This window comes from Cercospora beticola, chromosome 3, assembly GCF_033473495.1.
Source record: "Cercospora beticola chromosome 3, complete sequence".
NCBI lineage: Eukaryota > Fungi > Ascomycota > Dothideomycetes > Mycosphaerellales > Mycosphaerellaceae > Cercospora > Cercospora beticola.
Window position 1 is genome coordinate 1,560,067 of NC_088937.1, and position 27,294 is coordinate 1,587,360.

Sequence of the window (27,294 nt, forward strand, 5' to 3'; positions counted from 1 at the left end):
AGCGCCTCAAAGGGGCTCGGCGTGGCTGCCGCCATGGCCGACAGCAAACATCATGGCAGACGCGGCCCACGCCATCGAGGTGTGCTGGGCAGTTCTGGCGTCTGAATGGCTCGACGAGAGCGAAGATCCTCTTGGCCGCGGCTCAAGCATGTGCACAAGCTCCGCCCCATTGCTTGTGAGAGTCTTGTGTTAGCTTATCCACATCCTGGGTTGTGTCCCTCATAGCCTGTGACTAGCAACATGTAGATGAGCCACTGCTGCTACCTTCTGTACTTGGAGTGCGCGCCGACTGCAGATCGCCGGACGGCGCCCGCCGGACCCAGCGCGCCACAAGTCTCGACGAGGTCGTCACATCTTTCACATCAGGTGTAGCAAGAATAGCTTGAGGTGAGCATGTGGCAGTCTGTACTACACATTATCTGCTGAGAGCGTACGCAAGACCGTCCAGAGTCCAAAAATTTCCGGGTCGCCGCGTGGCCGGTCTGGTGGCTTCCATCGTCAGATGCCGGCGAGATTACACTATGGCTTCACAGGCGTCGCACACGTCTTCGCCAACAGCAATCTTGACAGGTCGCACAAGTGGCGCCAATGAGTCGTAGGTGCATTGTCGGGTGAGCGAGATCTTGAGCAGGTCCTCCTTCGCAATGAAACGCATGGCCAATCAATCGGGAGCGGTCATGCTCTGGATGTGAAGATGAGTTTCAGATCTGCCGTTCACTGCGTATTCGCCATCGGGAGTGGGTGTTAGCGTGGTTGGCATTGATGAATGGAAGTGACATGATTCGGTCAGAGCAGGAGACTGCACTTTGCGAGGACAAAGCGCTTGCCAAGAGTGGAAGCATCAGCCGTCAGCCTTGCGCTTGCCTCAGCTTCAAGATTTTCTCCTTCTCGGTCACCACAACACCCCACTACCGAACAAATGTCCTTCGTGACCAGACTCGCCAACCACACGAGGCTCAGCGCCGTGGGATGCAGGGCACTTTTGCCGTCCAGCTGCTCAGTGCACCCGCGAACCTGCCAGCAAACGAGGCTCAGCTGTCCGACAAGCCAAGCCAACTACGAGTCTTGCGTCTTCACATGCGACGCACGCACAATTGTCTGGGGCATCGTGATCACTTCGTCCTCAGCATGTGGACTGCATGGGCAGCTCACGTCTAACACCACTGGCACATGTCCTCACAGACGACTGCACTGAGCCACGAATGACATTCCCAGCTGCGACGCCTAGCTGTGCAGGCTTCATTACTATTATGATCGAACTGTATTACCCAGCAGCTCTTGATTACCAAAATTGAACTCCTCCTCATCGATCATAAGCCCAGTCGCGAAACGATGCAATGGCAAAAGCACACCGGCTTCAACGAAAGTACTCTGGAATCCCGGCCGCCTATCTTCACGCTTCGTCCGCCGCCCTCTCCGCACCGTGCGAAGCTCAAGATATCTCCAAGTGGCCTCGATGATATCCTCCACCATAATGTACTCATGACTTCGAATCTCGTCGAAGAGATCGCAAAGCATCCACACCTCTGCTTGTGTCCTGTCCGCCCAGTATCCCTTCACAGCTTGCATCAGACTCTGGAGACATTCTTCTGCATCGTCGCCGTCTAGCTCGGATACGATCTCGCCCAGCAGGTATACGATTGAAAAAAGTCTTGCGATGAGGTGTATCCTTTCGTCGAGCGCAAATGGAAAACAGAGACATGCTAGTCCTGGCAGGTCTCTGCCGAGGTATGAGTTCCGCGCTGCATCGCTTTCGAAGGGCCAGTGGCTGAGGATAACTTCGTTCGTCTGAGACGTGACTTGAGCGCGAAGAGAGTGGCTTTCGTCATGTTCTTCTGATTCCGATTCGGTGTCTATTGAGCTTTCGCCAACCATGCAAGTCTCTTTCTCAAGGTAGCAGAGCACGTCGTCTCTGACATCGATAGCCGCCATCGTTCGCGTGAGAGTGGTGTCGAAACAGCGTCGCCTGGAATTCCGGTCCCGAAAGCCGCGATGCTGAAGTGTAAGGCGCGTTCGTATCGCGCTCACCGCAATTCCACTAATTACTCCAGGAGACACACCAACAATGCGACACGCTGACAATACAACAATGGACAAAAAGTCAACGAACAGAGCCGCGGGATATGAGCTGACATATATTTTGCACACCGGTGGCATGAGCATGTGAGATGAATCACCTCAGCAAATCACCATCCTACACACTATTCGAGCGATCGCGGATAGCCAGCAAATATTGTCTCTGTTTTAAGGTTTGCGACTGTTCAGACCACTCATGGGCCGTCTTCGCAGATCCTTCATTCCGAAATAGGCCTGTCTCGACTGGATAGCGCAAGCCACATGCGATCCTTCTCTCTCGCTCTCGCCGAAAGCTGGCTGCGCTGGTGACATGCTGCAGATACAATTTTGGGCCGTCTTGCCGTGCAGGCAGTCGACAAGTTCGAAAAAGTCAAGGATCATACAGTTGTTGGATTTCTGTGTAACATGCCCATGTCGAGAGGTGGTGAACACCTTCAGGGTTTGTGAACCACAAATTCGCGCCGAATCCTGGCTTGTCAGCATTCAACCAATGTGCCGGGTTTTCTCCTTTAGACAGGTCAGCGGTATAAGCGATTCCGATAGCTGATAAAGACCTAGCTAGCGAGATGCAGCTGTGTGTGCAGGGTGCAGAAGATAAATTTGGATTTCAAGATGAGAAGAAGACTCCTTCGCACAAATTCCTTCCACGCTGCCAAGGTCTAACCGGCCCGCTATCTCTATCATAATTTCCATGCGAGCAGACCACGCTCGTAGAGGCCTACGACGAATCCGACACCTGCTTGCCAGTCTCGGACTGCGGTGGTTGATGTTCCAAATTCACTGCCTGAGAACAAAGTTGTGAGACCTGTTTCTTCAGTCCACTCAGCAACCCAGCTCAGCTTTTGTAAGCTGCTGCAATCCTCGCCAGCTGCACTTTCAGTTCCTTGACAAAAACGATTCTTCTTCGCCACTTGTTCCAGACTGGGAGCATGAGGGTGGCCTGCGATCAAAAGCTTGCCTTTGCTGTCCGAGCTAAGATTGTCTGGCGCAAATGGAACTGAAATCGATGACGTTTGCGATAACTCCGGTATCCCATCGGCGGCCCAAGTGATGCTGAAGATGCGCACATTTGCAGTGCTTGAGCTTGCCACGGCCAGCGCACTCGCGTTGAGCAGAGCAATTCCATTGGCGAAAGGAATTCGAGCCAAAGTCTTCACAGATGTGCTTCCATCGTTGTTACGTTTGACGTACGCCACGGAACCTCCTGGAAAGCCAGCGTACGTCTCCAGTTTGGCCAACAGTAAGTTGTATTTGGCAGGAAATAAGTGATCGTTGGTCAAGAAAAGCTCGTCCTTGCTAATCGCAACCATGGAGTTTGGTGAAGGAAGAAAGGTCGAGTTTTGTGCAAAGCCTTCGTACTTTGCCACTACTTGCTCAGTGTCCAGAGTGTACCATTCCACGCTGGGTCCATCCGGAGAATGGTTGATGATGTACAGCGTTTGACTGGCCTCGTGATACTCAATACTAAGCGGGTGAAAGGTTTTGTCATGTGCCTCAGGTGTTTCGAGTTGCACTTTGACGGGAACTGCGTCGCTGCCTTCGCCGTACTTGTACAGATAGAGACCTGTCTCAGGAGGAGTTTCAGGATTCACGAGCACTCCCTAGCACAATGTCAGCCATTCTTCCAAGCAAGGTTAATCGCAATGCCCTACCATGACAGTATTCCACTGGTCTCTGCCTGGGTCACAACTGAGAAGTGCCCATCCTTGTTTTTCATTCAGGTAGATATCTTCGCAGTTGCGAATGATATCGCGGAATTTGATGTCATAGTCGCCGACTGTGTTCACCTGAAGAAGTCTGGAAGGGTGATTTGTGTAGAACAGCTGTAAGAGTGGCCACCTGCAACAACAAATGTCAGTTCTTTGGTGGCAGAGATCGTCTCCCGACAGCTTGCACTGAGATGTTGACATACCTGCTGTAAATAAAAGCTGACAACAGCACCACCAGCTTTCACGAGTCCACATTAACAAGAGCACATCGTTTCTGGTCGTAGCAGCAACTCACAATTGACGTCGTGTACCGAGCGGAGCCCATCTTCCTATCTGTATGCTTTGTCCAGGTGCACTGAAGCAAAGCAAATAGCGGTGATGTTTTTGTTGAGGTCGTTGCTGCCTCGCCCAGAGCTAAACTTATCCCTGCCTCCTGGCGTGTCTTCGGGGAAGGAACAAACCAAACCTTGCCGGCTTTCCGAAACATCCGATAGCTCTGGACGAAATCTTGCAATGATCAACACAATCGCGAGTCGACTTGCTCAAATGTGATCTGTAAGCTCATTGTGACAGATGCGAAGCACAAGCAGCTATCGGCTGGCCACAAGATGGGCAGAAAATACATGAAGCCAACGACCTTGTGCAGTGGCTGATCGACAAGCCCAGAAGTTGGGATACGTGATTCACAGAGATGAGCCTCGATCAATGGCATGAATTCGATGATTTATACAATATACGAAATGGGCGTTGAGCCGAGCCCGCAACACGGCGCCTTTAACCTGATTTTACAGCGGTGTATTGACCTGGGCGCAGATCAGTACTTCGAGAAAGTGACCACAGCATAGAGAGACCGGAGCATACCTCTGCGCGTTCGCATTGTGCGAAGGAAGAGAAGGGTCGAACATACACCCAACGCCCCTGCAAACAGCCAGAACCAGGTCATCGCACTCTCCTCGATGTGAATCGGCATGTGTGGCTCCGCAGCTCCGTGACCGTGGCCCGACATCATCTCGCCATGGCCATGGGGCATGTCCTCGTCATCGTCGTGCTCTGGTGGGCTCTCGGCATGTGATTTGCCTGCAGAGATGTCTGGCTTGCCAGTACTCAGAGGCTTGTAGTTCACGTCGCCAATATCGTCGTGAGAATCGATTTTCACATTCTGGAAGTCAAGCTGTAGCAGATGAGGCTTTCTTTGCTTGAGGTCCAGTATGCATTCGCCAAAAAGGCCATTTGCCCAAGCGAACCAAGAACGAGTCCATGACGTTGAGTTGTGAGCATTGACACTCTGTAGCAGCGAACCACAGTGTCAGCGTCATTCTTGGCAATTTGTGATGCCCCTACTTACCTCGTGTATAAGACCCTTGTGGCTTGTGCTAGTGACGAGCTGCCGAAGCTGCTGTGTGATCTCTTCATCATCGTCACTGGTCAGTATTCTGATGATGGAAGCCATGGGCCAAGCGTTCTAGCGAATAATTAGTCAAGTACGCAAGTAATAAGTCCTTGGGTTCCATACTCCGTAACCATTATGCGGGCCTCCGACAGCGCTGATGTGCTTGCCGTGTGCCCAGTATGGATTATACGTGCTCAAAGCTCGCGCCCGCGTGTTCTGGTAGATGGGATCCTTGACATCATGGTAGAATAGGCCCGAGGAAAGTAAAGATGGCGAATTCGAATCGTCCATGACATTGGCACCCCCGTATCCATCGACCTCAAAAGCATATACATCCCCGTGCTCCTTGGTTCGCACAATGCCATGCTCCGTGGTGGCGCGCCGCACAGAAGCAGCCATTGTTTTCATCCTCTCAGCGGTTTCCACATTGCCTAGCTTCTCCACAATACCGGCAGCGAGACCCACGAACTGTGAAAACATCATGTTGGCAGGGATAAATAGTTGCATGAGACAGTCGTCGTCCGAGGGTCTGAAGTATGAGCGGATGAGTCCTGTGCCCGCGGCGACTGGATTGCCATGGCCACCATTTCTCATTCCTGGCCACTTGTAAGGTTGTTCCGCAGTGGTACCATTCTTGTTGTAAGTTGTATGGTCAGCCATACTCTGAGCTGTATCCAGGACCTTCTCGACAGCAGGCAGCCAACTGAACTTGCGGAAAAACTCCAAGTCTCCAGTCTTCTCGAAGTATGTGTGGGATAATTGCAGAAATGACGCGAGCGAGTCGAGCTCGTATTTGCATTCCCATATATCTTGCGTGAACTCTAGTGGTAGCGGTTGTCCGTCAGCAGTGGCGGCTAGGGCCTGTTCTTTCAGTCGCTCGACCGGAGCTTTATATGCGTTGCAATGTGGGGCGTAGAGCAAATAGCGCGCCTGCAGGTTGATCGCCCCTCGGAATAATGATGCCAATGAGTCGTTGCTTGTAGATGGAGTGAGGAGAGACACATATGATTGCAACTGATTAGCTGTGGCGCATGTCAGTGAAAAGCTCTGGCTGCGCGCCACTGGTGAGCACTTACCTGAGTCTCTGAGCCACTCTGCTGGAATGTCGCCGGTAATGATGAACGCAAGTTCCTCTTCTGTGTTGTTGTCGGAGACGCCGCGCCAGCTGACGGTAGTGTCTAGTGTGTTTGGGAAAGCATTCTCGAAGAGTCGACTGAGGTCGACATCTGCAATGGCGGCCTTGGTGTCTACAATGGCCTGTTCTACGACAGAGCTATTGAATGTTCGACAGTAAGGCTCAGGTCTCATGTAGGAAAGATTGTGAGCGCCGCCGCTGCCCGGAGCGTGCCAATGCCTGGAATATGAGCCATATCCCGGGCAGCGTGGTGGAGGCGGCGGTTCTGGATCCGTTTCGAAGTTGTCGTCCCATTGTTGTAGCTGAGCTGTAGCGGCCGTCGCTAGGAGCAGCGCACTCGCAAGACCTGCACGCATGCTGTCAGTGATCACCTCGATCAGGGCAACATTCGTGAAGTTACAATCTGTAGAATGGAAGCACGCCCCCTCGTGCTGGAAGGATAGCGGGCTTCCGGATCAGGGTCGCATTCTGCACCTCTCAGAGGAAGGAAAGAGCGCCACCCGCAGGAGCAGGAGACGAATTGGCAGCAACAGGCGAGAGTTTAGTCTATTTCGGTCGCTTTAGCCACAACACTCTGCACACTTCTTTTCAAGCGCGCCGCTGGCGCAATGCAAGAAGCCATTACATATTGATCGTGTGCTCGTGAGCCGTAGCAAGTGTTCTCAGCTCGAATCGGTGTCACAAGCAGACGATGGCAGACGAGATGGGCAAGAATTCGGCTCGCCCGGTTGCTTGGCGACTGTGCCAGGCAGGGGGGCACTTGGCTGGACTGGTCCATTCTTACGACCTCATCATCGCCTGCAACATTTCCAGACAATCAATACGTTCGTTGCACCGACCCAATGCATCATGCTCGACGCCGAAGTTGCCAGTCGGGGGTCTGAGGGCCTGACTGTGCAAGCGGTGCTTTCGAAAGGAGTCCGCAATTACGCCCAGCAGAAGCCTTTGAGCGGCCATGCGGCGCAAGAAGCCTGCGAACGTGTCGAAGACCACGACCATGCCCATCTGCTCACCAGACTTGCGTATGCGATGAACGAAGAGGGCAGTTGCGCCAACGACCACCGTGATCCGAGCGTGCATCCCCGCTAAGGCATACGCTGTGCTCCCTCACTCATGCGCAGACGCAATATGTCGCTCGTGGAATGATAGGTGCGGATTCACGTGTGTGCCACGCTTCAAAGACAGTCTGCAGCGAAGGGAGACACAGGGCGACTTCCACATGATCTCAACCAGTCTGCAAATCTGCACTCCCATGGCGTGGGGTACTGCACCTGCATGTCAGCCAGGATCATGACAGCACAAGCCTCGCTAAGATGTCTTGCAACGTCACTTTTGATGTGCACTGCTTCGACAAGGGCAATGCTGTGCTATATGCGCGCAACATGCAGATCTTACACTCAGCTGTGCTGTTGTCCATCATAATAAGGTTGTTGACCGGGCTCTGAGACCCTAACTTTGAGTACGTTGCTCGAAATGGAAAGTCAGATGCACATTCACAGCAGCAGCAGCCTCGAAAGAGCGATGCGACTGACGCTTTCAAAACAATAGACAACAAATGGTCTTCGAACAGGAAATGCTGCAGACTGCCTCTCACGTCCGAGTGACGACTCGCATGTGCAAGGTGAGACGCCCCCCGCAGCCTCGGACATTTATGCTGCATTGCATATGTGTTGACCTGCGGGAACACAAACGTGCCAATGGCTTAAACAACAACGCCAGGCGAGCAGGAAAAGACTAATAACAGGATTGCACGCTGCTCGCAGGGCTAAATCCTGCTGACCGCTCACGGCATATAGTGGTATCCAGTTCCTCATCCTCTCGACCACTTCGTCCAGACTCTCAAGTTGATTCAACTGATCTTCACTATCCACGATGCGCTGCTCACCCATAAAACTCGCTGCGCTATCTGCGCTGGCAGCCAACAGTGCTGTTGCAGGGAGATGCCTCACTGACGCTGCCGCCAATCGCGTGGCCCAAAATTTTGCAACCACCTTCTCCAATTACAGCGAAGAATTCGTCAATTCCACTTACACCATCGACGTCAAAGACCAGACTGATAGCGTTGCGTGGCTCATCAGCAACGGTACCGCTTGCCCGAACGGACTTAGGTCTCTCACATTCGGCTCTCGACGTGCTTTGATGGACGCCCAAGCCACTCAACCGGATCTGCCGTTCATCATCCAGAATGTCTGGCACGATTGCACCAACGTGATTACGCGTTGGAAATTCGATATCGAGCCGCAGCAAGTCCAGGGTATTGCTGTCTTGGGTTAGTATCAGTATCTCGTGTAGAAAGCACTTTGTGTGTTGTGCTAAGATTTGTTCAGGCACTGTGTGCAACGAAGGTCGAAACAAGAGACAGGAGCCGTATCTGATCAATCATATCTTCAGCGAATTCAACACAGTGAGTGCGAGCCGTCGCCACAATCCAGATTCCCGCTCATTGAGCTTCTGCTGACATCCGGTGGTAGGGCGCTTTCTTGGTGTTCCAAGGCGACTATGTTCCTACTCAGTCTTGCGGCAATGTCAACTAAAATCGAGTGTCCGAAAAGCACAAGCGTGCAAGAGAGTACGCCAATCAAAACGCATGGTGGAGGGAGATGCTAGCTTCACCTTAGCACATTGAAGGTGGAAATAATGTAGGATGTTCAATGCAAAAGACATTTCTCATCACTACTTCCGTTGTCACGGCCAAGTCTGACCAATTACCGCTGCTTTGTGTCGTCTCATACAATCCTCTGTCGTAATTTTGGTCCGATCAGCTTCGAAGAGAAGAGCCCATGTCCAGTTTTCTGGCTTGAGCCAGGTGGAGAGGCATTCGTGCTCGCAGGGACGTTGTGCTTGTCTTGGCCCGATGCGCAGATGTTCTCAAACTCCATTAGTGTTGCTTCTCTGTAGCCTGTGGTCGCACTGTGCCCCGGCAGGTTGTGTCCCTGCCACAACCATAGCTCGACAGGCGACAGAGACTATTGCAGGATCAGAGGATGCAGGAAGAAGTCCGAGATTTCTGGACTCTACTGGCCCGGACCTGCATAGCTATCCCTAGCTTGCACGATCATGTGCTGGACAAGGAACTGACTACCCCAGCTCGATTTCGTTAGCCCGACGAAAAGCTAAGCCGGAGTTCGTCGCCTTGAGAATGCAATACGATCAATTAGCTATTACTACAAATATTTATACAGTTGTGAAAGGCTCAAGCTACCTCCCACGATTCATCGCCTCCAGCGCGGTCTTGGTGAGGGGTATCCTTTCGTATCCGATGTGTAGATGTCTCCGAATGACTTCTGCGTGATCCTCGTCGTTGCTAGGGAACAACAGCTTGACGCCAGGTAGTGTTTCATGGACGAAGTTGACGAGTTCTTCGAACAGCAGTGTCATTGGGAGGTCGCATCGTATTCTGTGGCCCAGCACGACGCCATCCCAAGCTTTATTGCCGCCCTCTGGACCAGTGCCATCGCGGATTTTGCGCTTGAGCTCGTTGATGTTGTCGCGACTGTCTGGGTTGATTCCGTGGCCTTCCACGTAAAGGCCCTCGATGTGCTGCAATCTGTCCATTGTCGTCTTGATCGTGGCATATGTCTTTCCCACATCACGATCACCATCGGCTTCGTTTTGAGAAACCCATGTTGGTTCGAGGTCTGTCATCAGGACAGCTGTGTTATTTTGCATGAGCTCCATAGAAAAGAGGACTTCAGTCAGGCTCCGCTGCCGTCCCGTACGTTTGGGAGTGCATGATAGCGTGTGCCTCGAATCGGGTTTGCGATTTCGAGGCCGTGGTGTTTCCGAGCGCGGTGGTATCTCCATTTCAGGTGTTGACAGTGGCTATACCAGTGGTAGTTCCGCGCTTGGCATGCTCGGTAGATTTTGCGCAGAGGTCAGCTTACGAAGCTGATGTGTCTTCTTATGTCACCACAATGCCGTGTCCGGGCTTGCATCGGAACAAGCGATCGTGATGCACTGGTGATCATGGGTTCTGCTCACTATCGGACTGCGTACCTGTCCGACATGCAAGGTCTTCCCTGCCAGTGACGAACACCAAAGGGGTCTGTGCAACTTCATGCTCTGCAGGGCTGTGCCATTTCGTGGTGCCATGAGCGGCGCGCGACCTCTGCGTGCCCAAATGGAATGAAGCTGAATGATCGTCAAGCCAGAACGGCGTTCAAGCGATGGTACTGCAATCAGCCGGGACGACGCAAGGACTCGGGTTCTCAGCAAGCACCTTTTGAAGGCCTTCTCGCAAATATGAAGCTCAAGCAAAGTGTGCACAGGTTCTGCTCAGCCTTTCGGCAGACCTCCGGGCTACTGCTGATTTACGGCCAAGGCATCCGCCGAAGGAGTATCTCAGTACGCGCATCCAGCAATCAGTGCTAGCTTCGCGACAGATCAAGCAACACTGCGAGCCGCTGAGCCTACCCGCACACCGAATGGCGATTTGGCATCATCTCAGGTATATTGCCCAAAGACTGAGATGTATAGAGTGATCCCACAAATAGCTGTCAGACGTTACCACGCTAGCGTGCTGCGCGCCAACGAGGCCTGCCTAGTCGCAGAACCGATTGGTTGGGAGTACTAGGAGTTCCAACACGGCGGACGAAAATTACGACGAGGTCTGCGGTGAAGTGAATGATGGCGGAGAGGTCACGCCTTAGCTCTGTTGTCGTACTCCAGCTTCATGCCTTTCACAAGCGCTATGCACAACCTTTCGACGATGGTTCTGGGCAGCATTAGCAAAGGCTCAAATTGAAGCGCGTGTGGCCAGTATCCCCAAACGCTGCCGCGATCGCGGCCCCCTAGGCTCAGGCTAGTCTTTGCGAAGCGTCTAGAGCTTGGGACCCAGAAAGTGACAGGCCGTGGCTCGCTGGTAGTGGAACACATGCCCACCAGATTGTAAAGGACTTCGACTTGAGGGTGTCCTTCGGCTTTGAGCTCGACTGACAGCGCATGAGAGAAACTCTGTAGAAAGGTCTTCGATGCCGCTCCCATGGCAAAGTAGGGACATGGGAGCTTCGCAGATCCGGAGCCGATATTCATGATCAGGGAGGGCTTGTTGTCAATCAGCTGGGGAAGCACGAGTCTAGTCAGCTCTGTAGCGAACATGAAGTTGCCGTTGATGATCTTTCGATCCCGTTCTGCCGAGCTTTCAATGTGAGCAAGTAGTAAAGGGTCAAGTTCACCAGCAACGTTGTTGATCAAGATCTTGATGTTGTGATCGCGTAATCGCTGTATGGCGCATCCCATCTTTTGAGGATCATCGACATCAAGCATGGCGTCGAGCACGATGAAGTCGATGTTGCGTTGAGGCCACTGTAACAGGAGCTCGTTTTTGATGCGCTCCAACTTCGCAGCGTTTCTTCCATGAAGAACGACGTTGAAACCGTGAGACAACAACTCTTCTGCGAAAGCTCTCCCCAAGCCATCAGAAGAACCTGTGATTAGAGCCCAGGCAGGATCATCATCTGACAAGTAGTTGCGTAGTCGACTTCGATGCAGAAAATGGGTCGCTACGAAGGACGAAAGTTGATAGAAGGCGAAGATGGCGGAAAGACCTCCGAGAGTCGCGAAGCTGGCGAGTAAAGGCTGTGCAGCAAAAGTTTGTCGGAAGGTGGCCGTGAGTCGGCGGGAAAAATGTAAAGCCATAGCTGCCTCCTGAATAATAAGGTCGTAGATATCTCTGAGCTGTTTGCTGGGTCGAGGGCTCAGCTTGGCAAGGTAGATTTCGTCCACGAAAAGCGAGGCTGGAGGCGTCGAGCACTCTAGACGTGTGTTCGGCTGCAAATACAAGAAGCAAGACGTACTATGTGTCCGCACTGGGGATGGAGAATGTTTGAGTCCCCGAACAGAGGGTTAGGCAACGACATGAGATGGGAGAGGGATGGGTGGAGCAGGAGCTTGATGGAGGATCGGATCGGCGTTCGTGATGACTTCACCCGCTCGCTACTGACAGCTCCATCGACCAGCCCGTGACGCCGCAGCTCCTTGCCAACGCACGTCGTCGCACTGGCAGAATTGGGCGCTGTGTTGTGGGCGAGTAGCATGCAGCCCGACTGACAGCCTGCCACACCTCAGATGAAATCACACACCAACGCCGCGAGCGAGACGCCTGCCGACAGCGACCCACGATCAAGTCCGCCCATCAACGACCGCAAACGAAAGCGACTCAGTCGGCCAGCAGAGGAGGAAGGAGCCAGACAGCACACCATCAGTGCTCTTTTCTCCGCTAACCACAAACCGCACTCGACGTCGTGCACGAGCAAGCGGCAGAAGAACGACCTTGACCGCGCGGTCCCGCCACCATCAACTCCCACACCCTCCCTCGCTCCTGCCGACATGTACTCCTTCAGCTCTCGCTCGCCACAGGCCAATGGCAATGGAGTCGTGGATCTCACCAATGCCTCATCGCCCGTCTCATCGCAGGCACGACGCATGTCTACCAAACCCGCCATGAACCCGCATATCGGTGCCAAAAAGCTGGTTGTCAAGAACCTGAAGACCAACTCGAACTGGGATAGCAAAGCATATCTGGAGAAGATCTGGGGGCAGCTCGATGAGGCACTGGCCCTCATATTCAAGGATGGCAATGCAGCTTTCAGTAAGGAGGACCTGTACCGAGGCGTGGAGAATGTGTGCCGACAGGGAGGGGCTTCGACACTGTTCTCAAGATTGGACAAGCGATGCACAGAGCACATCCAACGTGACGTTCGCGACAAGTTGTTGGAGAGGTCGAGCGAGGATAACGTCTCCGTACTGAAGGCGGTCTTATCGGAATGGACACGCTGGACGCAACAAATGACGACGATTCGTGCCATATTTTTCTTTTTGGATCGATCGTATCTGCTATCATCTAGCAAGCCCACCCTTGACTCGTATACTTCACAGCTCTTTCGCCAGAATGTATTCAGGAGCGAGGGACTTAAAGATAAGATCATCGATGGAGCCTGTGACATCGTTACGGCGGATCGAACGCGAGCACAGAAGCTGGACCAGGGACTCTTCAGGCAAGCGATAGACATGTTACATGCGCTACAAACGTATACCACCACATTCGAGCCTAGGTTTCTCGCGGTCAGTCAACGGTATGTAGACGAATGGTCGAACAAGGCAATGTCAGAGCACAGCGTTCCGGACTATGTGGCACTGTCGGATGAGCTTATTGCTGCTGAGATGCAAAGATGTGAAGAATTCGATCTCGACAACAGCACCAGAAGAGACCTCCTCAGCTTGCTCGAGGATCATCTCGTGGAGAGCAAAGAAGCCGACCTGGTGGACTATGAGGCGCTTGCTTCGTTACTGGACAAGAACGCGACCTCACAACTGGCAGCGTTATATACACTCTTGGCACGAAGACGGCTAGGCCAGAAATTGCGTCCATCGTTTGAGAAGTGGGTCGATCAGGCCGGGACAAGCATCGTCTTTGGTAAGGAAGATGACATGGTAATCAACCTCTTGTCTCTCAAGCGAAGTTTGGATCACTTATGGAAGACATCGTTCCAAAGAGACGAAGGCCTGGGCCATGGTTTGCGCGAAAGCTTTGAGGCGTTCATGAACAAGACCAAAAAGGGCGACGCGACATGGGGCACAGATAACACCAAGGTTGGCGAAATGATTGCCAAGTATGTCGACCAACTGTTGCGTGGCGGCGCCAAAGCAATACCAGAGGTACTTACGGCGAGGCGATCGTCAAGTATTACTGCACCGGCCCCCCAGCTCAATGCCGCGCCTGAGGAGGACAACGAGGACCCGGAACTCGATGAAGACGCCGAGATCAACATACAGCTCGACCAAGTCCTTGATCTCTTCCGTTTCGTGCACGGTAAAGCGGTCTTTGAGGCCTTCTACAAAAAAGATCTTGCCCGTCGATTACTGATGGGACGAAGTGCTTCGGCAGATGCAGAGCGTAGCATGCTCACGCGACTCAAAACCGAATGTGGAAGCGGCTTCACTCAGAACTTAGAACAGATGTTCAAAGATGTTGAGTTGGCCCGCGAGGAGATGCAATCGTACAAGCAGCGCCTAGAAGATCGCTTGGGATACGAGAAGGGGAAAGCAGTTGATCTGAATGTGAATATCTTGTCTGCTGCGGCATGGCCCACGTACAAGGATATTCCAGTGCGCATACCTACGAACATACAGAAGGCGATCGATGACTTCGAGCTGCACTACAAGAGCAAACACACTGGGCGAAAGCTTGACTGGAAACACGCTCTCGCGCACTGTCAAATGAAGGCGACGTTTGGCAAAGGAAGCAAAGAGCTCGTGGTATCGAGCTTCCAAGCCATTGTACTTCTTCTGTTCAATGGAGTGGCAGAGGGTGAGAAGCTCAGCTATGCACACATCCTGTCTGAGACAGGACTTCGTAAGTAATCGTCCACGGGATACAAGTCGACGTTCATAATACTGACAATCCATAGCTGAGGCCGAAGTCAAACGAACGCTGCAATCGCTCGCATGCGCTAAGCTTCGACCGCTCACCAAGCATCCCAAAGGAAAGGAGATCGACGAGGCAGACACATTCTCCATCAACACGAGCTTCGAGCATCCTAAATATCGAGTCAAGATCAACCAAGTGCAACTCAAGGAAACGAAGCAGGAGAACAAGGAGACACACGAGCGAGTTGCGGAAGATCGTAACTTTGAGTGTCAGGCGGCGATTGTTCGAATATTGAAGAGTCGCAAGACGATCAGTCACCAAGAGTTGGTATCCGAAGTCATCAAAGCAACGATGAGTAGAGGCGTACTTGCAGTAGCGGACATCAAGAAGAACATCGATCGGCTGATCGAGAAGGACTACATGGAGCGTGAAGAGGGCAATATGTACTCGTATATAGCATAGACGAGATGGTCGTGGCCACTGGATATGCAGCCCAGGCCCAACAATAGAAGACACGATCAGACGACAACAGTCTACCAGCACATGTTGGCTCGAGCATTGACTTGGAGCTAGCGGACATGGCTGCGCGGTGCACGTCCAATCATGATGACATGCGTGCCCAGTCCATGTGGTAGCTGCAGCTACGCACGCCAGGCCAGTTCCCAGTGTTGTTGGAGTGCCCGTGATATGCTGTTCACTGCACTACCATCGTTGGGAGGATTGATCATCGTGCTATAGAGCATTCTCAGCGCGCATCGATTGGCCCTTCGTAGCGAGCGCCGGCCGTGCATCGTTCGCGTCGCCTATCGCTACTCGAAGCCGCGCTTGCACAGCAGCTGCGGCCAGCAGCGACGCCAGCTTGACGACATGAGTCTGTTTGGAGACGATACGGACGGCCCGACACGTCCCAAATCATCGCTGTTCGACGACGAGCCTGCCACGCCGAGCAAGAAGAAGACTACCACCGCCGCCTCGTCCTCCATCTTCGCCGATAGCGCCGCCGACGACGCAGACGACACGCCGTGGGGCTTCACGCCTCGGAGAAACGCAGGCGGTCGAGGCAGCGTAGTACGCTCGTTGCTGGCCGACGTCGACGTGCCCGATCTCTACATCGACGCCTTTGACGAGCTCCAGACCGGCGGGCACGTGTCTAGCGAGGCTGCGAAGCAACTGCTGCACGATTGCCCAGTTCCAGACGCCGATCGCGATAGCATTTGGAACATCGTCTCGAGCAACGGAGAGACGAACCGGTTGGGCAGAGGAGAGTTCAGCGTCCTTCTCGCTCTTATTGGATTAGCACAAGAAGGCGAAGAGCTGGGGTTGGACGCTGTCGACGAGCGACGAAGCAAGCTGCCTGTTCCTGATCTGCCGGCGCGCAAGCTGGATAACCAGAACAGCAAAATGGCACAGCCTGAGACGTCCCATACAGAGGCACAAGCGGGCGCTCCAGCATCGCCCGAGCAGCCTCGTACCAGCGCAGCACGCAAACCGTCGTTTGGTCTGGACAGCGACCCATGGGCGAGTCCTGAGATGCACAAGGGTCACAAGCACGTGAATGGAAGCAATGGTTACGGGTCTGAACAGAGGACTACGAGCACATTTACGACAGCTTCCACGCAGTCTACCGCTGCCAATGGGAGCTACGATGTTGCTGGATCAGCGCCCACAAACGAGAGCTCTGGCAGCTGGGGCGCTTCAAACAACTTTGCTGCGGGAAACACTGGCGGGTTCGGTGCTGCTGGTGGCCCGCCTGGCAGTGCTGGGTTCGGGGACGAGGGCAATGGTCCTAACAAGCCAGCACCTCGAAGGCCACAACAAGTGCGCGCCAGTACTGGCGCTGACGAATTCGTCACTGTCAATATACTCGACGAGAAGGAAGGCATGTTTCTATTTCAGCATCGAAACTACGAAGTTGCTTCGCTCAGGCGGAACAGCAAAGTGATTCGACGTTATAGTGACTTTGTTTGGCTCCTGGACTGCCTGCATAAGCGCTATCCTTTCCGACAATTACCGTTACTGCCACCCAAGCGGGTCGCAATCAACGGCAATCACATTGCGGCGGATGCTACGTTTCTGGAGAAACGGAAAAGAGGCCTCGCACGCTTTGCAAATGCGCTCGTTCGACATCCCGTGCTGAGAGAGGAGCAGCTTGTGGTGATGTTCTTGACAGTTCCCACGGTAGATGCAAGTCCACCTCGCATGAGACGCAACACCGCTAACAAAATTACAGGAATTGGCCGTTTGGCGAAAACAGGCCACGATCAGCGTGCAAGAAGAATTCGTAGGCCGCTCGTTACCACCGAACCTTGAGGACAGCCTACCACAAAACCTTGCCGACACCTTTGACACAGTCCGAGGAGGTGTGCGGAGAAGCGCTGAACTGTACATCAATCTCTGCAACCTTGTCGAACGTGTCATTAAGAGGAAGGAAGGCATCGCAGCAGAGTATGGACGATTGAGCCTCAATCTCACAACCGTGACAGAAGCCAGCAACGACACGTATGCCATCGACAACAGCGACGTTCCAATGCTCAATGAGGGCATTGCCAGCACAGCAAAGCACATATCTACCTCGCAAGCTTTGCTCGTCGACGAAGCGCGGGCGTGGGACGAAGGCGTACTAGAGGACCTCAAGACGCTGCGCGATGCGCTCGTAAGTGTCCGAGACATGTTCGATCGTCGCGACCGGTACGCAAAAGATAACATCCCGACTCTCGAACGTCGCATCGAAGCCAATGAGGCCAAACTTTCGAACATTCATGCCAAAGGGGATGCTGCCAAGCCTGGAGAGGCGGACAAAGTGGCGAATGCCATCACAGCCGATAAGCAGAGCATCGTCAATCAGCACGCCCGCGGCGTCTTTATCAAAGAATGCATTCGAGACGAGATTGTGCATTTTCAAAGTACACAATGGAAGATTAGTCGACTGCACCAAGACTGGGCGCAGGAGAGGGTCAAGTACGCAGAGCTACAAGCAGACAACTTTAGATCTTTGGTGGATGCAGTGGAGGGGATGCCGTTGAGTGAGTAGCATTCTCTTCGTGCGAGGGTTGCTACGATTCGGCGCGGAATCTTGCGACGCATCAGGCAGCGGTCCGATAGTTTGGCGGTGCACTATACTCATTAGAAGGAACTGTGGAACCTGGGCGAGAATCCGTAACTTACGAGCATAGCGAAGGCATTGCATGGCAACAGAATGGTAATGTGTTACGCTAGCTGTGCAGATAGATGGATCAATGTATGAATGTATCAGGAACTCGTGATCGAGTACTGTCGTTCAGCTGTACATATGTGAATGAATGACGCTGATCCATAGCGCATGCTGGTACTCCTTGCAAATGCGATTCCTCCCCAGCGCCTCGCTGAATCAATATTCAAAATTTCCCATTTCATCACTGTTTCGTTATTTCGTTACTCTTGGCCTTTGGCTCTGCGGCTTTGGCCTCTTTCTGCTTCTTCATTCGTTCTTCCGCAGCTCGAGCGATGATTTCTCGTCTGCTCAGCGGCTCGCCACTGCCAGGCGCTGAAGAGCTCGATGAGCCACCTCCAAGCACGTACTCTCCTCCTTCCCAGCCTCCTTCGTCTGCGTGATCATGTTCGTCGTATTCATCACTAGGATTATAGAATTCATCGCCCCCTACGGAATGGCCTCCTCTACGCCAATCGTTCTTTTCGACTTCTGCTTCGATTTCTCGACACAGTTTCCAGAATCGCTGATCGTGTTCGCCCCAGACATTGTGTGCGAGTTCGTGGCAGAGGGTCTTTCGGATTACTTTATAATCTCGATATCCGTCGTATGCGTCGGTTCGTAATCGCAATTCGATGACTTCGCCGCGATTGCGATTGAGTCCTAGTGTTCGCGATTCGTGTGTTGTATGTTCGGCAGGGTTCATCTCCGTCAAGAGTCCTACGGAGAACCCGTGGCTGCGCATCGACGCTTTAATGCCCGCGTCATTTGCGAGGCGTTCGAGGAAGCGTTGGCTCTTTTCGGGATCTGGGAGGTATGGGAGAGGCCTGATGGTATGGAAGGTGTATTGCGCTTCGTCCGAGACTTTCTTCCAATCGCGGTATTTATTCGCCTTCACCTTCCGGCCTGCTTGCAATGCTGATCTTCTCTTCTCCATGCGCGCTTTCCGTTCTGCAATGTCGCTCTCGAGCTCCGCCACCTCTGCTGTTGTCGCGCCCATAAGAACGATCTTTTTATCTTGTAAAGACCTGATCAACAGTGTCGGATCTTTGAAGGGCGGTCGCAGCAGGCCAGTCTTTGGCGTGACGAGGAACTTCTGGTGCGCTGGCGGGATGTGTAGCTCTTCGGCGACGGTATCGGATAAATCCTGAATTGTGGCATCTTCGTGGTATATCGGGATCTCGAGCGGTTTGTTGTGCAGCTGGACCGTGAGATGGAAGAGGATGTGGGGCTCCGCATCCTGCTCTAGCTCGGGTGTAATGTCCTGGGAAAGCCCGCTGGCTGTAGAAAGTGTGTCTTCGTCTCTTCTCTCGCTTTCTTTGCGAAAAGTGCAGGGCATGATGTCGGACATGATGCCGGCCAGGCACTTTCGAGCTTCGGGGCAATGTGGAATCATGCGTGCGCAGTACGGAGAAGGTGCGGTGAGAGGGGAGGTCTGAGAGTAAGTGGATGGATGCGTGGCGGCGGTGGAGGGCGGGTGGCAAGGATTAGGATGGATGGCACTTATACCTACGAGCACGGCGGGCGTCTTAGCATTCGAGAGGCGTGAAGTGTAGCAGCAGTCTTCAAGATGTTGACGAATCGCCCCGGCACTTTCTCCCGGCTTCTTTGACCGACGAAGCGCGTGGGCGAGGTGAATGCTAAGACAGCTGACAAATCGACGTCATCGAAAGCCCGCACTGCCACACATTGTGCACCCTCATTAGCCTTTCCTGCTTGCGTGAGCATTTGCACAATTATACCATCCCATCGGCGCCCCGATCTTGGCCACGCTTGCCACTCCGATCATTATACAGCATCTGTGAAGGGTCCAAACGGCATACCGACCTCCATTGTGCCGAAGTTGCCCAATCCGGTCCCAACCTGGGAGGGTGGGCAACACTCACACGAGGATGTGACTGTCACCTGATCACGATTCTGATCATCTCACAAGCAGTGCAGGTCATTAAAAGTCATTGGCTTGTCCATAACGCAGTATTGCACAACGTAGGGGTATCTCTGGTCGATCATCAAACTCATACTCGCCACGCATTCCCAGTACGCCGAAACGCTCTCTGTAGGCCGTCTCTTTTGAAACCATGCTCATCAGACACCCTCCGAGACCTGAATATTCGCATCTCCCTTGCTCGTCAATGCAGTACCCCGGTTTCGAAGGACATGCATTGTTGCCAAAGCGGTCGTAGCTGCCCACAACAACCTGCAATGAACATCAGCACCAATTTCAGAACATCGACTCTGCAGACTTACCACGAGAACGCGCCAAAGGCGCAAGCCGCTCTCGCAGATCCACACACAGTGCCGTTGCAGTCCCGACCAGTCATGAAAACGGACAGAGCAATGAATCCGGCGAACCAGAAAATCATCGTCACCGCCTCAACTCCCAGGATGGCGAACTTGTGATGAAGAACCGAGTTGGCGAACCGCCATGGCACCAGAATCAGGTAAATGAGGGCGAGAAAAGTCCATACTGAAGTGAAGATGAGGAAGTTCACCTCGGATGGAGATCCATAGCCATTCCACCAGCTGCGCCACCAGTCGGCGACTGTTGATTGTTAGCGGACCAACCTGCACCTATGCGATATCCGGAGATGAGGTCGACATACCATATGCCGTGAGCCCAAGCACAATCAGTGCGAAGACAGCTTGTGCGATGCGCACACCGAGGATCACTGTCCGGTTTTCGTAGATGGCCATGATGGTACAGGAAGAAGCGTGCAGTGACTTTTGCGACCAAGTTGCTCTTGTTTCTGTCGGAAGTGCGACGACCAAGCGACTCTGCCAACAAGCGTGTTACGCGTCTGAATACCTCCGAGCTTTCGAGAAATGGAGGTTGGCGCAGCAAGTCTTTGATGTATGGAATGCGTCAACAAGACACTCGCGATGACATCGATTGCCAACAAGAAAAAAGTTACAAGAAATAGTGAATAATAGCAGTCAGTAGTAGTAACTCGATCCTACCGTTTGCTATCTGTCTGTTCCAAGAACACGCAAGAGGGTACGGGGTGACGACGAAGGTCTTATGATACCAAGTTTTTGACGCACGACGACACAGCTGCGATGGCGCGTAGAATTTGTGGCGTTTCGCTTCGCTTGCCTCCACAATCGCTGATCGTGAAACGTGGTGCAGGCCCACCGCTCCCTGGTCGGTTTCGCGTGGCCCTGTGGCTCGGACTTACATTTGCGAATGATGTTGACTTTGCTTTTTCATACTGATACGCTCTGTCTGCTTCAATTGCTGTCCTTGTATGTAGACATACAGCCAGAGGATACGCGAAGACATCACTTCATCTTGCCTCGCATTCGCATTGTCTCAGGAAATAACGAGGGATGAAATCAGGCCATCTCGGCATTGTCTTGCCATGGACGTCACCCACCCAATATGCGACCCCTGGTCAGCTGAGCGATCCGGGCGCAGTGCTTGACTGCCGTATAGAGGCCAGCCACAATTCGTTGCGCAAACTCAAAATGCGACAAGAATTTCCACGCAACGTCCACGCAGAAGAACCTGGCGGTCTGGTTGTCATCAGTGGTCACATGGTGATGCCGGTTACCTATCGTACCGTTCGGATCCAGGATGATCAGAACGATCCGCGGAACTATTGATCGTTCTCTGCTGGCGTGGCACAATCGTGATGCTATGTATCTGCTTGGCCCCCGAGGAGGCGGCCAATATCGGTGTTCACTGAATCCGTCTCTTCATTCTCTAGCTACATGCCTCCGCTCGAAAAATAATGCCTGGGTATCTCTACTAAACATATCGTTCGACGCGACAATCTGCGCGTCCGACTCCATCAACGCCTTGCTAAACGCTACAACACAATCACAGCTCAGACCACGTTTTTTCAGTCTCCATATGCCCACTAGGATTTGGCGGGTCTGTTCCGCGATGCATCCTGCAGTTTCTGAATCTGCTCTTCCAGCAAAGGAATCTTTTCGACTGCTTTCGTAAGACTGCGAACGGCCGGCGTCATGGCCTTCACATCAGTCTCCAGTTCCTCAATTTCCGCCAACTTGATCTTGCCCTGCTCGAGCGTCTTCGCACATTCCTCGACACGAAGTTTGATACTCGAAATGTCCTCTCTCAATGCGTTTGCGTCTTGTTCGAGCTGTTCCTGGAGATTGGGTATGTGCTTCGTGATCTCGGCCATGCTTTTGACCGTCCTCTCGACAGCCTCATGAACCGTAGAGAGCGTCTCCTGAGTGGACTTGATCTCAGCCTGAAGCGTACTGGCGACGACCTGGAAGTTCTTCGCATCAGGATACATGGCGCTCATTTGGTCGACCATCTGTTTGACAATCTCGTCCGTGGTGAGATTATTATACAACCGTTCGTGTCTTGCAGCGACCCCTTTCAGCATCTCGATGTCCCTTCCCAATCTGGTAACTAGATCGGGATCAGTGGCTGCTGGCGGTATACCATTGGTTTGCGGGTGCATTTCGTCCTCGTCGTTGCTAGGAAGCACAGCTTGCCATACTGGCGTCCGTGTAGCTACGGTCTGAGCCCTCGGGTCTCGCTCATTTTCCACCTTCGCGAGCTTCTCTTGAAGCTCCATAACCAGCTTTCGTAGACTTCCTAGCTCTTCTGTTGACAGCCTACTGTTGTGAGACCCTTCGCACCTCAGTAGGCGCTCCATGCAATTTCCGATCGAAGTAGTATGTTGAGCCAGCAGAGACTTGACCTCTGCAAGCTGACGTTGTACCGTGGTAATACCTTCGTCGATCGTTTTCCGAAGCCGATCTTGTGATGCTCCCAAATCATCGTCAATCTCCCGTTTCATAGTTTCTTTAGCATCGGCCAGCTTCTTCGTGACTTCATCTCGCAGGTCGGTGATCTCTCCATCTACGTGGCTGATGATTTGGGCTTTGTCATCTTCGCTATCGTCTTCCAGCTGTTTGACGCGTATGCTCAGAGCATGGAGTTGCTCTGTATTCGGCGACTCTTCCGGTTGTTGACTCCTGCTTGCAGCGGCTCTAGGTAAAGTCTCGAGTGCTCCAATACGTTGTTTCAGTGGCGTGATAGCCTTGGTCGTCTCAGATGACTCTGCCTCGACTGTCAAAATGCGGCTCTTTACATTCTGGGAAAGCTCAGTTGCCAATTGGTCTACTTTTGAGCCGAGTGTCTGTAAGCTTCCTTGCAACGGAACGATAGTCTTGCTATTGCGCGCCGACTCTGCCTCGACTGCCGGAAGCCGGCTCGCCAATTCCTTGGGTAACGTTGTTTTCAGTTGAGCGACCTGCGTTTCTAGGCTATGCAGACTAGCGCGCAACCTTGGTAATTCCTGGGAGGCTTCCGATGCCGTCTTTTCAAGCTGCTCAAGCTTCTTGGAAACCTCAGAGGTATCCAGATCTGACTTCTTGATTGTGACCGCCTCCAAGGCGGCAACTTTTGCTTTCAACTTCGAGATGTCGGACTGCAATTCCAGAGGACTAGGTCCATCTGAGATACTGGGTGCACTTTGAGGCGCGGTGGTGGTCGTCGCGCTTTGATTGAACAGACTCGCAAGCGTGTTCAAGATTTTCTTCTGCTCAGGAGCTTGGTCGTTGATTTTCCGCTCAATGCGCTCCACTTCCTGCTGGGCCCTTGTTCGAGCTGCCGTTTTCTGTGCCTTGATGGCTGGAAACTCACTGAACTTATCTTTCAGCAAAGAGTACTCTCTGTCAACCCTCTGTCGCTCTGTTTCAGCTGACTGAAGCTCAACCCGCAAGACTGCTGCCGAAATGGAAGCATCGAAGAACTTCTCCAACGCCACCGTTGGAGATGGGTTGTCCGCCAGCTTTACAGAGCCCGGCGAGCCCACACGGTTTTCGTCATTGGACGCGGAGCCCCTGTTGGTGAGTGCGCTCAATGCTGTACTCTTTGTAGCCTGCCGCTTGTTTGACGCAAGGCGTCCTTCAGGTGAGCGGCTTGGTGGTCGCTTGTTTGCGTTGTTTAGCCGCGGGTCGCGACTTTGCGTGCTCGCCATCACACTCGCACATGTCAAGTGAGCGACACATGGGTCTTGCGCCTGATATTCGGCAGGGCGGGGATGTGAATGTCTGGAGCTTTGCAGTGTCTTCCAGTGAGTACTAGCATCAGTGTTGTCGAGCCTTCTTCGCGTTTGATTTGCGCCAAGCCACGTGCTGGCGCGTATTAGTCATCACTTTCGGCGTCGTTCCAGGTCCTTCTTGCCTTTTTGAGCAGACAGACTAAGGTTACGAGGAGCAATGCCGATGAGAACGCGTTCTTTCGCGTGGAGGATTCCCGATCGGACATCACCCCTTCAAAACTGTCTGGCTAAACAATGACACCAGCTATGAGCAGATCCAGCGCCTGTCTTTCCATTGACTCTCGGACTGTCAGTGATGACTTTCCATTGGGCCGGTCCTGACAATTGCTCGCGACTATTCGTGCGCGTTGCGCCGGTACTGTACTGGCAACTGCGTCCACTGTCGCATCCGGAAGACTCTCAGAGCGACGTGGTGTTGTGCTGCACAGGAGACCTCACATTTCCAGCACTGGACGCGAGCGTGCAATTCACTCCAATCAGTCCATGGCGCGCGCTAACTAACGGCTGTCCGCAGTTCGGTACTTCCGTTGGTCGCCGCACTCTCCCGTTCGTCCTCAACGACACCGCTGTTCTGCCGATGGAATGCCTGCACAATGCACCAATGATAACCGTAGGCCATCACATGGATCTCCGTCTCAGTCTTCACGCATACAGCGTATCGCCTATCCTCCACTTCCATCGTTAACTTCCTGCGGGCCTTCGGCAGTCATACAGCAACCGAGTGTAATATCCAGCCTTCTGGTGATTTGTACTAATGTGACAGTTTAAGCTTCTCCCATCATGCTGGCATTCAACCTGCGGGCCTCGTCGAATGGAATCCCGCCGATGCTCTAAGCAAGACATGAACGCAAAGTGTGAGGATAACTTCTTGATCCTTATCTCACTGTTATCAGAAGCTGGCGAGATCACTCTTGCCACCGCCGTCGCCGTGGCCACATGCCGAAGCTCAGAGAAGTGGGAGTGCTTATCCATGCATCGAAGTTGCTGTCTGTGGGCCAGACGCTGCGTATCTGTACCTATCTGCTTGGCATATTCGCCTGTTAGTTGCCCGGTAGCTGAGCACCTGAGCTTCCTGGCCGAGTGGCCGAGAAATAGTGATATCCTTACCTACTTAGATGTGAGAATGCTATATGACCTCGCGCCGCAATGGCCAAGTACAAAAATCAAACTACAAATCCAGCATGAACGCGACCGGAGACGTGCGTACGTCAGGCGAACAGGTCGCTATGGCTAATCAGACATCGAAAGACGGCGAGAAGGCGATGATTGCCACGGATCTCGAACGATTGCCATCAGAGAAAGAAGGCGAAGTCATCGACATTCAGGAAGCGGACTATTCGCCAGTCGAATACAAGAAGATCTTGAGAAAGATCGACAGGTTTCTGCTCCCTCTGATGTGGTTCTGCTATGGCATACAACAGACCGACAAGACGTCACTTGGTACCCAAGCAATCTTTGGCCTCCGTGAGGACACTGGACTAGGTACGCTCACGGCAATGTCGCATTCAGATCGCTGTGCTTGTTACTGATACTCCTCCAGTTGGGCAACAATATTCGTGGCTGACTACTGTGTTCTACTTGACTTATTTGGTTGGCGAGTTTCCATCCAACTTCCTCTTGCAACGATGGTCACTCGGGCGTTCGCTCTCAATATACGTGAGTAGAATGATAGGTGGAAGTTCCACCCAACTCATCACACGTGAAAAGTGACTGACGCTTACATGTTATCGCTCTTAGATGATGTGCTGGGGTAAGACGATCGATCTCCTGCATGCAAGCGATGCTAACATTCGCAGGCGTATGTGTGACATGCATTGGAGCAGCACAGAATTGGACTCATCTAGTAAGTGAAGTCACAGGTGGGAGCCCTACCCAAGCCACCGCATGTGAGAAAGTGACTATCGCTTACGCCTATTGCTTCTAGATGGTACTGCGTGCACTACAAGGTTTCTTCGAGTGCACGATTTCACCTGGCTTTGTCTTGGTCATCGGCAGCTGGTACACCAGAGACGAGCATTCCTCCCGTTCGCTGTTCTTCCAATCGGCCAATGCAGGTTTCGGTATCATTTCGAACCTCTCAATGTACGGGATTGGCTCTCACGCTGAGAAGTACGGCGGCCTCGCCCCGTGGAGATGCATATCACTTTTCCTTGGTTCATGCACGGTGGTGTTGTCAGTCATTTGCTTTCTGATGCTGGGAAGTCCGAAAGAAGTCAAATGGCTAAGCAACGAGGAACGAAAGATTGCGTATGTGGTATCTGCACACATGTTGCACGATGCTGACCCTTTGATCTAGGCAAGCGCGAATCGTGTCGAATAAAGCCGGCAGAGATGTGACTGGAGTGCAATGGTCATGGCCACAAGTCGCAGAAGCCTTCAAAGATCCTCAGCTGTGGTTCAGTATGAGTAAGAACACATCAGATGATCATCGTCTTGTTTTTGGCTACTAAGCTGTCCGACAGTCAACGCATTCCTCTCCTCTGTACCGAACGGAGGATTGACCACCTTTGGAAACATTGTGCTGAATAGCTTCGGTTTTACTGAGCTGCAGGTATTGCTTGTGGAGATTCCACGCTCAGGCAAGTTTACCTATGCGTTTCCTGGAAGCAACTCACTAACAAAGGAGTAGTGATCTCCGTGGTCATTTTCCTCATCGTCGGCATATACACACGCAAGGTGCCAGAGCGACGCATGTACATCATGGCAGCTTCTTGTGTGCCACCTTTTGTCGGTCTGCTCGCAATGTCCCTACTGCCAAATACTCCTCAATATCAGTATGTCGGCCCTTTCACTGCCCAGGAGCTGTGCTTGAAGTGTTCGCTAACATATTCCCAACCATCCCAGATGGACAAAATGGGGCATGTACGTTATCACAGTCCCCTACGTCCTCGCCCTCTTCCTCGGCTGGACACTCATCCCATCCAACGTCGCCGGCCGCACCAAAAAGACCATCATATCCTCAGCAACATTCGTTGGCTACTGTGTTGGGAACATGGCCGGCAGCCAGATCTTCAAAAGCAAAGACGAACCTCGATACGTACCGGGCACAATCGGAGCTTGTGCTTGCCTGGGGTTAGAATTCGTGCTCATTTGCACCTGGCGACTGTACTATGTCTGGCAAAATCGCAAGCGTGATAAGGCAGCCGTAGTGAGTGGCATTAGTAAAGAAGAGCAGGAGAGAATGGGTAGAGAGATGGGTGAACAGAACATGACTGATTTGCAGAATCCTCACTTCCGGTATACGACATAATAACAGAGGTCGGTTCAGCACGACTGAATAGATGAGTAGGAGTATCACATAGAGCATCAAAATCAGGAGCTGAAGAATTGGCATACGCCGAGAGTAGATTTTTGTCTCATGCTACATGACTTCGTGGCTCAT

General features: G+C 52.7%; 13 protein-coding genes across 13 annotated transcripts; 5 read left to right on the forward strand and 8 right to left on the reverse strand.

Moving 5' to 3' along the window:
• Positions 1-1,248: 1,248 nt before the first annotated feature.
• RHO25_004563 (uncharacterized protein) lies at positions 1,249-1,932 on the reverse strand (the record flags this gene model as incomplete). The annotated part of the gene is made up of 1 exon (XM_023595486.2): positions 1,249-1,932. The coding sequence occupies one exon, from the start codon at positions 1,930-1,932 to the stop codon at positions 1,249-1,251; it is 684 nt and encodes a 227-aa protein (XP_023456670.1).
• An 824-nt stretch (positions 1,933-2,756) lies between these two features.
• RHO25_004564 (uncharacterized protein) lies at positions 2,757-4,110 on the reverse strand (the record flags this gene model as incomplete). The annotated part of the gene is made up of 4 exons (XM_023595487.2): positions 2,757-3,677; positions 3,729-3,915; positions 3,989-4,023; positions 4,081-4,110. The coding sequence occupies 4 exons, from the start codon at positions 4,108-4,110 to the stop codon at positions 2,757-2,759; spliced, it is 1,173 nt and encodes a 390-aa protein (XP_023456669.1).
• A 449-nt stretch (positions 4,111-4,559) lies between these two features.
• On the reverse strand, positions 4,560-6,666 carry RHO25_004565 (uncharacterized protein; the record flags this gene model as incomplete). The annotated part of the gene is made up of 5 exons (XM_023595488.2): positions 4,560-4,588; positions 4,647-5,070; positions 5,131-5,247; positions 5,299-6,197; positions 6,252-6,666. 5 exons carry the CDS (start codon positions 6,664-6,666, stop codon positions 4,560-4,562), a joined length of 1,884 nt encoding a protein of 627 aa, XP_023456668.1.
• Positions 6,667-7,159: 493 nt separating this feature from the next.
• RHO25_004566 (uncharacterized protein) lies at positions 7,160-7,399 on the forward strand (the record flags this gene model as incomplete). Its single annotated transcript, XM_065602567.1, has 1 exon — positions 7,160-7,399. The coding sequence occupies one exon, from the start codon at positions 7,160-7,162 to the stop codon at positions 7,397-7,399; it is 240 nt and encodes a 79-aa protein (XP_065458639.1).
• Positions 7,400-8,182: 783 nt separating this feature from the next.
• Positions 8,183-8,844, forward strand: RHO25_004567 (uncharacterized protein; the record flags this gene model as incomplete). Its single annotated transcript, XM_023595489.2, has 3 exons — positions 8,183-8,579; positions 8,638-8,714; positions 8,782-8,844. The coding sequence occupies 3 exons, from the start codon at positions 8,183-8,185 to the stop codon at positions 8,842-8,844; spliced, it is 537 nt and encodes a 178-aa protein (XP_023456662.1).
• Positions 8,845-9,508: 664 nt separating this feature from the next.
• RHO25_004568 (uncharacterized protein) lies at positions 9,509-9,988 on the reverse strand (the record flags this gene model as incomplete). Its single annotated transcript, XM_023595490.2, has 1 exon — positions 9,509-9,988. One exon carries the CDS (start codon positions 9,986-9,988, stop codon positions 9,509-9,511), a length of 480 nt encoding a protein of 159 aa, XP_023456661.2.
• A 960-nt stretch (positions 9,989-10,948) lies between these two features.
• RHO25_004569 (uncharacterized protein) lies at positions 10,949-11,947 on the reverse strand (the record flags this gene model as incomplete). Its single annotated transcript, XM_023595491.1, has 1 exon — positions 10,949-11,947. One exon carries the CDS (start codon positions 11,945-11,947, stop codon positions 10,949-10,951), a length of 999 nt encoding a protein of 332 aa, XP_023457625.1.
• Positions 11,948-12,376: 429 nt separating this feature from the next.
• On the forward strand, positions 12,377-15,140 carry RHO25_004570 (uncharacterized protein; the record flags this gene model as incomplete). The annotated part of the gene is made up of 2 exons (XM_023595492.2): positions 12,377-14,663; positions 14,719-15,140. 2 exons carry the CDS (start codon positions 12,377-12,379, stop codon positions 15,138-15,140), a joined length of 2,709 nt encoding a protein of 902 aa, XP_023457624.1.
• A 405-nt stretch (positions 15,141-15,545) lies between these two features.
• Positions 15,546-17,709, forward strand: RHO25_004571 (uncharacterized protein; the record flags this gene model as incomplete). The annotated part of the gene is made up of 2 exons (XM_023595493.2): positions 15,546-16,856; positions 16,909-17,709. The coding sequence occupies 2 exons, from the start codon at positions 15,546-15,548 to the stop codon at positions 17,707-17,709; spliced, it is 2,112 nt and encodes a 703-aa protein (XP_023457623.1).
• A 361-nt stretch (positions 17,710-18,070) lies between these two features.
• Positions 18,071-19,216, reverse strand: RHO25_004572 (uncharacterized protein; the record flags this gene model as incomplete). The annotated part of the gene is made up of 1 exon (XM_023595494.2): positions 18,071-19,216. The coding sequence occupies one exon, from the start codon at positions 19,214-19,216 to the stop codon at positions 18,071-18,073; it is 1,146 nt and encodes a 381-aa protein (XP_023457622.2).
• Positions 19,217-19,950: 734 nt separating this feature from the next.
• RHO25_004573 (uncharacterized protein) lies at positions 19,951-20,559 on the reverse strand (the record flags this gene model as incomplete). The annotated part of the gene is made up of 3 exons (XM_023595495.2): positions 19,951-20,062; positions 20,113-20,407; positions 20,469-20,559. The coding sequence occupies 3 exons, from the start codon at positions 20,557-20,559 to the stop codon at positions 19,951-19,953; spliced, it is 498 nt and encodes a 165-aa protein (XP_023457621.1).
• A 1,166-nt stretch (positions 20,560-21,725) lies between these two features.
• RHO25_004574 (uncharacterized protein) lies at positions 21,726-23,828 on the reverse strand (the record flags this gene model as incomplete). Its single annotated transcript, XM_023595496.2, has 1 exon — positions 21,726-23,828. One exon carries the CDS (start codon positions 23,826-23,828, stop codon positions 21,726-21,728), a length of 2,103 nt encoding a protein of 700 aa, XP_023457620.1.
• Positions 23,829-25,093: 1,265 nt separating this feature from the next.
• Positions 25,094-27,162, forward strand: RHO25_004575 (uncharacterized protein; the record flags this gene model as incomplete). The annotated part of the gene is made up of 9 exons (XM_065602568.1): positions 25,094-25,394; positions 25,453-25,568; positions 25,650-25,662; positions 25,709-25,755; positions 25,837-26,159; positions 26,209-26,318; positions 26,375-26,491; positions 26,542-26,686; positions 26,757-27,162. The coding sequence occupies 9 exons, from the start codon at positions 25,094-25,096 to the stop codon at positions 27,160-27,162; spliced, it is 1,578 nt and encodes a 525-aa protein (XP_065458640.1).
• Between the last annotated feature and the right edge of the window lie 132 nt (positions 27,163-27,294).